Source organism: Calonectris borealis, chromosome 2 (genome assembly GCF_964195595.1).
Source record: "Calonectris borealis chromosome 2, bCalBor7.hap1.2, whole genome shotgun sequence".
In the NCBI taxonomy this organism is placed as follows: Eukaryota; Metazoa; Chordata; class Aves; order Procellariiformes; family Procellariidae; genus Calonectris; species Calonectris borealis.
Window position 1 is genome coordinate 20,594,822 of NC_134313.1, and position 10,699 is coordinate 20,605,520.

Genomic DNA, 10,699 nt, shown 5'->3' on the forward strand with positions numbered 1-10,699 from the left:
AATATATGAATTAAATTAATTAACTTACACTCGGAAAGTTCTTCTGGCTGTCCTAATATTTCCCAGTACAGCAATCATGTCAATTGATAGTCTAGTTATATATTTACTAATTGTTTTGTGGTGAAAACTGTCAAGCTGGATTTGAACAGAGATCATGTTTTGAGGACAGTAGCAAGCATTTGTAAATTTAGAAGCCTTAGGGTTAACATTTTAAAAAAACCCAAAACAACCAAAACACCCTCAAGGCATGAAAATGCACTGTTAAATTGTGATGGTACTGTTGTGGGTTAGCCCTCGTGGACACCGAAGCACCGCACAGCTACTTGCTGTCTCTCCATTCCCCCTCCCTGCCCCCAGTGGGATAGGGGAGAGAGAAGGAAGAACAAAAGCAAGAAAGCTTGTGGGTTGAGCTCTTGGGTCAGTTGGGGTCAGCTGTCCTGGTTGTGTCCCCTCCCAACTTCTTGTGCATCCCCAACCTACTTGGGGAGTGGGCAGAGCTGGAAAGATAGAAAGTCATAACAGTGTGCAAGCACTGCTCAGCAATAGCCAAAAAATCACGTGGTATCAACACTGGTTTAGTCACAAATTCAAAACACAGCACCTTATGGTCTCCTGTGAAGAAAACTAACCCTATCCTAGCCAGCCCCAGTGCAAGTACTTTGACCTCTATCCTATGATAATAAGGAAAGAGGGAGAAGCAAAAAAAGTAAACTCTAGCATGCTGTCTTTCTAGGTTCTGTCTTTCAGTGATAACCATTGCCATGCATTGTTCAATGGAAATGAAGCAAATAACATTTCAGAAAGATGGCGGATCACTTTGCAAAGATTGTGTCTCAAGTCTCTCTACAAAAGTGTGAAAGGAAATCAGTCTGAAATAAGTCTGTTTACTAACCGAGTTCTGTAATGGAAAAGGAAAAGGAAGTGAATATTAACAAATATTACAGTGTGTTGAAAAGTAACTCATGGTTTTTTCCGTCAGTTCTAAATAGAAGACAAGTTTTAAGTGTCTGTTCAAGGTTAGGTAGACTCGGAAATCTTAAATTGTAAATGTAACTACAAACTGGGGGATGAGGAGAGAGAGAGGGTTCTTTTGCTTAGACTGCTAATATTGGGCCAAGATGTGTATCCATGCTTTATGATCCTGCTGAGAAAATGGAAGAACTTGTGAGGTGGGAACACTATCTAGCTGTACATATGTGCGCATCAAAGACGCCAGTTAGGAAGATGTATAGGAAGATGTAATATTGGTATTAAATTGGTTAACGCATATCTCCAGAAACTATTGGCTTATTTAATAACAACATATATCTTTTTCTTTCTTTTTTGTTACTAATTGCATATTATTTTTTAAGCTAAGGTTGATTTTTGTCTTAGCCAGTTAGAGTGCTGTTGAAACCAATATATTACTTCTCCCTTCTACTTCTTTTTGGGCTATGCAGGTTATGTCCAAGCATCAAAGCAAGACAAGAAGTTCATGACTTGTGCTCCAGATTACTCCTACGCTGCTCTTTGTGAGTGCTTGCGACGAGTTTTCATCTATCGTCAGCCGACTCCTCTGTCCACAGTTCTCTACAACAGGAAGGAAGGAAGACAAGTAGGACAGGTTGCTAAGCAGCTCGTAGCAACCCTGGAAGCCAATGATCCTATCTTAGGCTTTCAAGCTACAAGTGAGAGATTATTTGTTCTCACAACAAAAACCTTGTTTTTAATAAAGGTGAACTCTGGAAATTAATTATTCAGTATATTCTGCTGTAGTTTGTGTAACCATTTGTTAAAGAACTGGCAATGGTAAATGATCTGAGAAGTTCAGTACAATTTGCTGAAGTTTAAAAAGGAGATATTTTACAGGGGAATCAAAATTTTTCATTATAATTTGTCTGTGAGATAGTGAGACAGTTTTTCAACTTTACTGTCACTGAAGTAAGCTTTCTCAGAGCTATGGGAAAATGTCTTCTGTGCTAACAGCTTTCTCAAAGCAATCGTCAGAGGCTACTATTGCATAGGTGAATAGATTTATGCATTGTTTTTTCCAAATGACTGTGTTTGCTATACTTCTGAGTTTTGAGCATTCACTTCTGTTTTTAAATGCCACTGTTTACTTATGAAAGTAGTAGTCAGATAAAGAAAATAAAGCCTTGAGTTATAAGCATATGATGTGCAAAGTAAAGAAGTGTGTATCGTAAAGAAAAAAAATGCCAAATTCAAATACTATTGGCCAAAAAAATGATTTAATTTTTCAATATTCAGTAGTATTGAGTGAAATGTGAATGGAGTGAATGGAGTATTGTGTTTCTTATATAGGTAATTAATTCAAATGGAATAATTTCATTGTATATGCAGATTTTAGATTATTGATTTGGGACTTACTCATGCTTGCAGTGAAACCTGTTCACATTTTAAGAGACTTAGCTTTTAGTAGCTTTTTCTTAAAGAAAATAAGGGTGAATATGTAGCCAGTGATTACATATTGAATGGTATTAGTCAAGATCTAGTTATTCTCTCAGTTGTGTCATTTCCACTTGACATTGTACTTCATCTTGAGTGACTAATTTACAATTAGAAAATGGCTAACAGAAAAAGCACCTGTATTGTAACCTGAGATGGGAAACTCAGAAGTGCTGCTTCTGCCTCAGATATCATTGTAAATACTGTGTTATTAGTTAATCATTCTGTCGGTGATGCACAAGTCCAAATGTGGTATATGCAATGTAAGAGTACGCAGGGCATGAGGATGCTTCTGTTTAACAAACTGGCATGGTTAATTTTGTTGAAAAGTTGTATCTGGAGATTTTTGTTTCTTTTTTTAAATTGACATTGTCAATACAGTTAAACCCAAAAAGGGTCAGTTGTGGCAGTTGCACCCTGGGTTGTTGTTTTTTCTTGGTTTGCTTACAACTCCATAGCAAAGAATGCCTAATCAGTATATTGTGTACTGGCAGGAAAGCTGCTGTGGTCTGTGGTACCAAAGTACTGAGACAGACGCAAATTACTGAGACAGACAAAAATACAAGTGGCCTAATAGTTTGCATCTCTTCCAGTATTATTTCAGACCTCTGTAAGAATCTATTGAGAGGAAGGTAAGTGTTCCTTTTTTATGGACTGACAGTTTCTTAGTTGTGATTGTTTTGACTTCCCTGTAAATTCTCCAGACTTGTATCGGTGAAATGATTAAATAGTATACTGAGAATTTAAGAGGGAGACAAGCAGTTGTGGCTTGGAAAAAACCCTCCAAATTCAGTAGCTTTTCAAGGAACCTGATTTTCTTCTTCCTTACAGCAGTATTATATTGTATGCCCAATATTGAAAAGTTTTTCCTTACTCTTACCTGGGTAAGTTAAAACAGACTTGATTTGCAAACCTTCCCTTCTCATTCTATTTTTTTAAAACTGTCTTGAAAATGCTTTTTTAAAAAGGCTCAGTGAATGTATTACTGTTCCATGACTGGTTTGCATCTGAATTTTCATTGTTGGGCAATAATGTCAAACAAGGTGGTAGAATTCATGCAGAGGTCCTTTAGAAAGGATTTTATGTAGTTGATTATTTTGCAGCATAAAGTAAGTGCTTTGAGTTTTAGATGAATATTACTTAGTAACCTGACATTTAATCATGGGGAACACAGAGTTAAGAACACGTTGTGATGTTTGGGGAATGGAGGAATGAAGAGGGAGTGAAGGATTCATAGGCAACATGCTTTTGTCACCACAGGTCTATTGCAGGAAGCTTCAATATAGATGAGAATTGCAGCTGTTCTTTGTCAAATTCTCCTTGCTGTGGGTTAGACATCTGGAAACATACTTCTGCTGTCTCCTGCAACAGAGGGAAAAAAGTCCAGTAAAATGGTTACATCTTCAGAGGCTGTATTGTAATATGTAATGACTAAAACTCACATTCTGCCCAAACGTGTGTCTGTTTCAAGGGAGTTCCTGTTTGCTCCTGGGAACAACTGAACATGGGGAAGAGGTTCATCCCTTTATCCATGTTTCTCATCTATTTGCAATCATGGTGTTCTCAGAAAGGATACGTCAGATAGTCTCTCTTTTATTTTGCTTTCTGTGAGAGTTAAGGATTGTATTATTTAAAAGATTTGTGGTCTTGAGGAACCTTGCATGCTGTTTGCACAGCAAGCTACTATAATTAAATGGCTGCAAGCCATAGGGAGGCACTTACTATCAGCATTTCCATTTCTGTGTTAATTTAATTTTAAGGCTTATTTGTTTAGCATATTAATGTAGGCTTATACAAAGTATAGAATGTGGATATTTAAAAGAGGTGGTTTTCTGAGAACCATACTTCAATTTTTCTAGGATTTTATTTCTTGAAATCTTACATTTTAAGACACAGTACTTCCTAAGAGGTCCCAATCACAATCTGTTTACAGAATTTCTGAGGAAATATTTGGCTATTACAGACTTGCAGTATTTATTTCTGGTACTCTTTTTCAGTGTTTTCCTTGGCTGCATATTTGGAATGTATCCTGTGTTCTTCTACAAGATTAAATAACTGGAAAAAATGTTAAATTTATTAATAAAGGGGTTTTTAAATTATTTTAAAGGATTTCTGTTCATTTCAAATGCGCATCTTTCCTATGCTACTGAAACAAAATAGAAAAATAGAATCAAGAAATTCCTTAAAATAAGCCTTGTTATGTTAAGGAGTTTTCTGTTAGGGTGAAGTTCTGATGTGTGTCTGCACTGCAAGGTCACATCTGTTGCCAAGACGTGCACTATTGCACTCCTTGTTCATTTCTGTGAAAACCCCTGTACAGTTTTTTTTATCTGCCAACATAAAAATTTACAGAGGTAGTTACTGGAGGGGGTTGATATGTATTCACGTGTGGTCTTGTGTTAAAGTGCACATTGCATCCCCTGATCCTGTGTCTTTGTGTGTACAAGATCCAAATGATCTGGACAAACCCTTCTAGATGGAAGGAGAGAGATCTGCACATCCTTCCTCTCCCCCTACCTCGACCCAGGGTGCTTTTTTGCAGGAGAGTGAAGGAGGAGAGGAAGGGTTTTATCTGTACGTATGTCCTGTGTCAAAAAGTGGTTCTTCATTAGTGAAATGGCAGACCCTGTGAGAGTAACAGATAAGGTTGAAGCTTATATTTCATTTCAGTTTGCTGTGCTTTGTTTCAATAATGGACATTATTACTACTATAACTTCTGAATTTCCTAGCCTTCTGTCAATTTATATTTTCTATTCTCGTTACACAGATTAGAGTAACTTGAAGCCTGCAGTCAATCACACATTAGCATGTAGTAACAATTTTTACTTGAATTATTGCTGTCTAATTCTGCCACATAAAATACTTTAGATAGGTTTGGTTTTTTTGAGTTAAACTGTTAACCTTAATATCCCAAACTTACGTATCACTACTTGCTTATGAATTAAATTGCTGTAATCACAGTGGCAAACGTCAGCTTCTGATTCTCATTTCAAGGTTTTCCTCATTCTGTGGGAGAATAAAATGTGCATGGTCACCTCTCTGATAATGGAATCAGTGGTCCTAGATTTTTCATGTGTTATTTCATCTTCTTGCTGGGTAGGGCAGATACACGTAACTGAATTGAACTAAGAAACTTACTCCCCTTATCCCAAAAGGAATGTGGTCTTGCATACCCAAATATGAGCTGCTTCAAATACTAACAACTGCACTCTAGACTAGTAGGATTGCTTTTGCAAACTGCTTCTGCAGTTAGGTTTAGAATTTTGTGCAGCCAGTCCCATGTGCCATTCCAGAAAGCCACAGCTTTCTGGAAATCTGGTGAAATTTGTTTCCCTTCCTCCCCATACAAGTCATCTGCATTTGTGCTATGGATAAGATCAGCAAGGTCAAAAGATAACTTAGCTGCAGTCTCTGAGGTAGAAAAAACAAATATCAACCAAGTCTTGGTCAAGACTATTGCAATAATTTCAAAATCAAGGTTTAGTACTATTTTGCTTGGAGAAGTATCTGCTGGCGTAATTTTTTTCCTTTAAAAAAGGTTTAAGCTACTTCTGAAAAATTACTTTCTTTTAACAAAGATGTCTACCATGATGTGATAGCTGGGTATTGATTAAAATGTGACAATAGAGATAATTAATAAGTTCAGATGTAGACCTGGAAAATATCATAATCTTTACTGATCTAATGCTCTAGGCAAAATATCCTTTATAAACAATTCCAGTGTGTTTTTGCAATCGAATTAAATTGGCATTTGCAAGGAATTGTCAAGGACAATGCAAGAAACTCAGATTTTAAAAATGAATCATTTTAGTGTCACTTTTATTATGCTACGATGAATATACATTATCCACTAGCTTTTGTTAATGCATTACTTGCGTTCTGAATATGCAAGAGCTGTGTGTGTATATACGTTTGTATTTTCAGCTACACCTATATATGCACACACGTGTGTATTCATACTGCTTTAAAGTATTGGGGAAGATGCGGTGGATTCTGGAGAGGAGAATCTTTTAACATTACTGACAGCAAAGCATAGATTCTTCATTAACCTGAAGCTTTTCCAGAAATGTATTGGCTGTTCATGAGTCTGTCTGTTGTGAAGCCAGCAGTCTGGCCTTAAGTAGAAATATTTTGCTGTATGCTAAAACGTGGATATACACTAGGGAATAAGTTCTTGAATGTGAAGAAATCTTGATTATTAATTCAAAGGCCCTTTGGAATGTGTATTATATTTTTGGTTTTCCTTTTCTACTGGTTTTGTGATGAGTTTTCCTGCGCATGTTGTCCCACATCAAAATGCAAATACCTGTGAGTCTGGCATAAATGTGTTGTAATGTCATGATAACTGCTTCGTAACATCAGTTACGAATCCTGTGGAGTTTTTCCTCTGCTGAGGATTAAGTATATGATATCTCAGTATTGCATTATACCCAAACTTAAACAGCTCAGAGACCAAGTGTTGAGCAGATGCCTCAAGTTAGAAGAAATGATGCAGGAGTAATAAGCATTTATTTTTACCAAAACAAGTAGGGTTTAGTGGGAAAAGAAATAAGATCCACTGAATACTAATTCAGTCACTTTATCACTGAAATTGCTACTGATTGGCCTTTAATGATTTTTCTCTTTGAAGCTCCTCATTCTCCCTGTTCTATGTGTCCCCTCTAATAAATATAGAGTACCTTATGGTAATTTAAGGTTGAACAATTTGTTGGAATTTCCTGAGTAACTGAATTAGACTTGCACATGGGGAATCTAAAATATGGGCATGAGCTACAAGATGGATACGTATAGTCATAAAGAGACCAGGAACACTGGCTCTTGATTTGATTAAGAGCTGATTACCATCTAAACGGAAATAAAAACTGGTGCTGTGAAGAAATTTTCCTGAGTTGCAATGTCAGATTCTAAAGAGTGAAAACACGGGAACCTGTGCAGAATAAGCTTGCTTAGACAAGATAAAATATACGCAGGTTACCTTTTAAAATCTCCTAGAAATATATGCGATACTCCATTCAAAGCAGTTGGATCGATCAGAAAGAGAACGTGTGTGATCAAGACTTCCTCTTTTCCCATTTTATATGCATTTGGCAAGGGTAAGTCATCGGCAAAACTGCCTGGATGCTGGTGTGATCGGCGTTACTCCTTTTGTGCCATTTCTTGCATGATGTAGCTTCAGGTGCTCGCTGCTGTCTGAAAAATCCACTTGTATAATAGCTAACAAGATATTTAAATAAAAAAGTATTGGCTGCTGTTACCAGCGCAGTTACGAACCTCTTTGGATCCAGTGTGTCATCTGTGATAAAATCTGCCTTTTCGCATGAAACCAAAAAAACCCTAAAACTCAGGCTGCTTTATTGTTGTTTCACTGTTTTTTCTGGGAAGTACATCAATAACCTTTTTCTCTCTGTTCTTAGAAATCTTTGTCTTGTTCTTTAAAAAACAAATGCAATATCCTCAAAGTTTGAACATGGTCTTAATGCTGTGGGGACATAAATGTATCTGTCACTGACTCAGTCTGTGTTTCACAGAAAAATTAGCGTGCGAGTTGCTTGAACTGCTCGCTATTCCATCAGGAAGAGGGGAAAAAGTGAAGTCAGCTTATTTTTAATAGGTTCACTGTGTCTGTTTACATGGCCGCAGTTTCTGAGCTCCATGTAATTCAACATACTGGAAGGTCTCGGGTGCCCAAACAAACTGCAAGGTCTTGGGCTAGTTAGCACAACATTTCACTGTGGGAACATGTCTGATGTGTCTATGCAGATTTTAGTGCTCTTACTCAGTTATCTGAGGTCATAAAACTCTATTTTCTATGATAGCAGAAATAAGTTAACTTGCTAACTGACTGCAGTATCTACTTTGCAAAGACAGAGCACAAAGTAGGCTCTTGGAGATGTATTTCTATATCAAATGCGATTTATGCCATGACAAATTGTTTGTGTGTTTTCAACTTTGAGTTGATTAATATTTATAAGTAAAGAATTCCCACAACTCAGATTTTCTAGTGGAATTATTCACGTACCTGTAGGTGAACATAAGAGAACATTAATTCAGAACTGGAGATAATTAGCACTTCTCATTAGTATTTCATTTTCAGTTGGTTACTCAATCTTTATCATGTGAATTAAATTTCTTGAAACCGATAAAAAGTAGTTTGCTTTGCAACTCTTCAGTGCTACTGACTGAGAAAGTGGAGCTTTCCCTCTGAAGTACTGGCAGTGGTCAAAGTCAACAAGGCCAGAGAGGACTAGTGAGTACTTCATGGTGCTTGGAAAGCATCCTGTTAAAAGCAACCAGCCAATGCAAAGGGAGCGCAGCTGCTCAAATCCTACTACTTCTGGATGTTTCTTGAACTTAGCAGCTCCCATTACTCCTAAGCAAGATTATAGACTAGGAAGAAGCAACTTGCAGTTTCCATGTGAATCACGTCCTCTTTTTTTAACTAAAGCCAAGATTACCTCAAGTAATGATCCCAATTCCTGAACTTTCTGGCATCTGGGTCACTAACTGTCTGGCTATTGAAGTCACAGTCCCTAAGAACCCAGCCCATGCTGCCTACAGCTCTGCAGAGATTCTGACTGTGTGAAATTAAAACAATAATGTATTTTGAGCTTCAGAATACCAGTGATGTCCAGCTGTGCCCATATGCACAGGACTTTCCTCTGAAATGCAAGGTATGTGTGTGGTTGGGTTTGAAATACAAAATATGTAATAAAGCGGTCAGGCCAAAGCTCAATCTGTCCATCTCTCCTGTCCCTGAAGCGGCTGCTTTTAGCTGCACAATTGCTTTGTTATGAGCAAACAGGCAGCGCTGCCTTGCACGTACCCTCGCTGCTGTCTGCAGCCCCAGGCCCTCAGCTTTGGGGTGCTGGCTTTGTAAACGGCACAGCTCCAGCTTTCCTTCTCATCTGCCAGGTCACGCTCAGCTCATGGTGTCTCTGCCATTCAGTTAGGGGAAACTCTCACGTGCTGGGTTAAAACCACAGTCCTCAACCACCAGTCCCCTGTGCCTTGCGCTGCAGTCCTTGCCTTGTCTGGTTTATGGCAAAACTGAGCCCTCCTGGGGGGCCCGCCTGGGTGGGTGTGGGTCTCCAAGCTTGAACAGCCCCGAGAGGGTCGTGGCACTGCTTGCTGGACGATTTCCCCATCCACGTACGCATAAACTCTAAACATGTTTCCAGGAGCAGAGGGGGGCAGGCAGACTAAATTATAATGAGGATGGGATTGAGGAGTTGTTAGAAGAGGAGTTTAAGGGATGCGTGATAGGTAATGAGCAGGTCTGGTCCTAAGGGCTCCTGGGAGACAGTACATGTTTCTGAGCCATGGCTAAACCGTGCTGCTTTCATGTCTTCTCTGGGCCAGCTCCCTCTTCCTTCTTTATTTTAATGGAGGAAACTTTCCTGCCTTGAGCTGTGGCGTGGGTTAGAGTTCCTGTGATGACAGCACAGAACCAAAGTTCAGAGAGGCTCTTCAAAAGCCAGGTCAAGGAAGGTGGTGTTTTCAAGCTGTTTTGAATTTTTCCCATTAAAATACTTGAGGAGAAACAGGATATATGATTGCTGCCAACTGAGAAAAACATTCAGAGAAAGCCGAGGGTATATTTTAAATAAATTGAGTATCATATGTGTTGCTATGTATGAAAATGTGCACAGAAGATGAGGAGAGAAGCGAGCCGTATGGCAGTGGGTTTCAAATGGCTGTACTGGTTAGGGAAACTAGTAACTCTAAGCATTGATAGATACGAGCCTACTGGGGTTCAGGTGTTCACATGCTGGTGCTTCAGGAAACTAGCTGAATCAATAAACAAACATTTGAAAGACAAACAAACAAGCCAGTATCCTGGCTTCAGAGAAGCAGCCCTTAAAAAGGACTTCAAAAAGAAAAAAGGAAAAAAGTCTGGACTTCTACTAAGATTGAAATACAAATATGATTAAAAGGAGCTTATTTATTTTTATATGTTGGTGCTGCCCTGTAGTGAGTTAGAAGGCATCTGTTTCCTGATGTTTATAGTTTTTTTCTTAGACTCTAAAGATATTCTATTAACATCAACGATAACTTCTTTAATTACCAAAGCAGAGTTATTCAAAGATTCCTTTAGAGCCATCACTCTTACTCATGAACTTCAAAATACGTGCTTTCTCCCTTTATAAAAGCGAGAAAGGTTTTATACAAGATTCTTCCCTTTCCTCTCTGTCTTTTCTTTGGCAGAAAGAACAAACTTTTATCAGAAAAGAAATGCACTGGGAGCTATGCTCA

General features: G+C 38.2%; 1 protein-coding gene across 3 annotated transcripts in view; it reads left to right on the plus strand.

The window, feature by feature from the left end:
• NUDCD1 (NudC domain containing 1) overlaps positions 1–4,544 on the plus strand; it is a 57,683-nt gene extending 53,139 nt beyond the window's left edge. For all 3 annotated transcript variants that reach the window (XR_012672274.1, XM_075141262.1, XM_075141263.1), the window contains one exon: positions 1,440–4,544. Coding sequence is in view for 2 of the 3 variants with exons in the window: in XM_075141262.1 (XP_074997363.1) it covers positions 1,440–1,732 (293 nt within the window). In the remaining variant the exon portion in view is untranslated. The remainder of the gene's footprint in view (positions 1–1,439) is intronic.
• Positions 4,545–10,699: the final 6,155 nt, after the last annotated feature.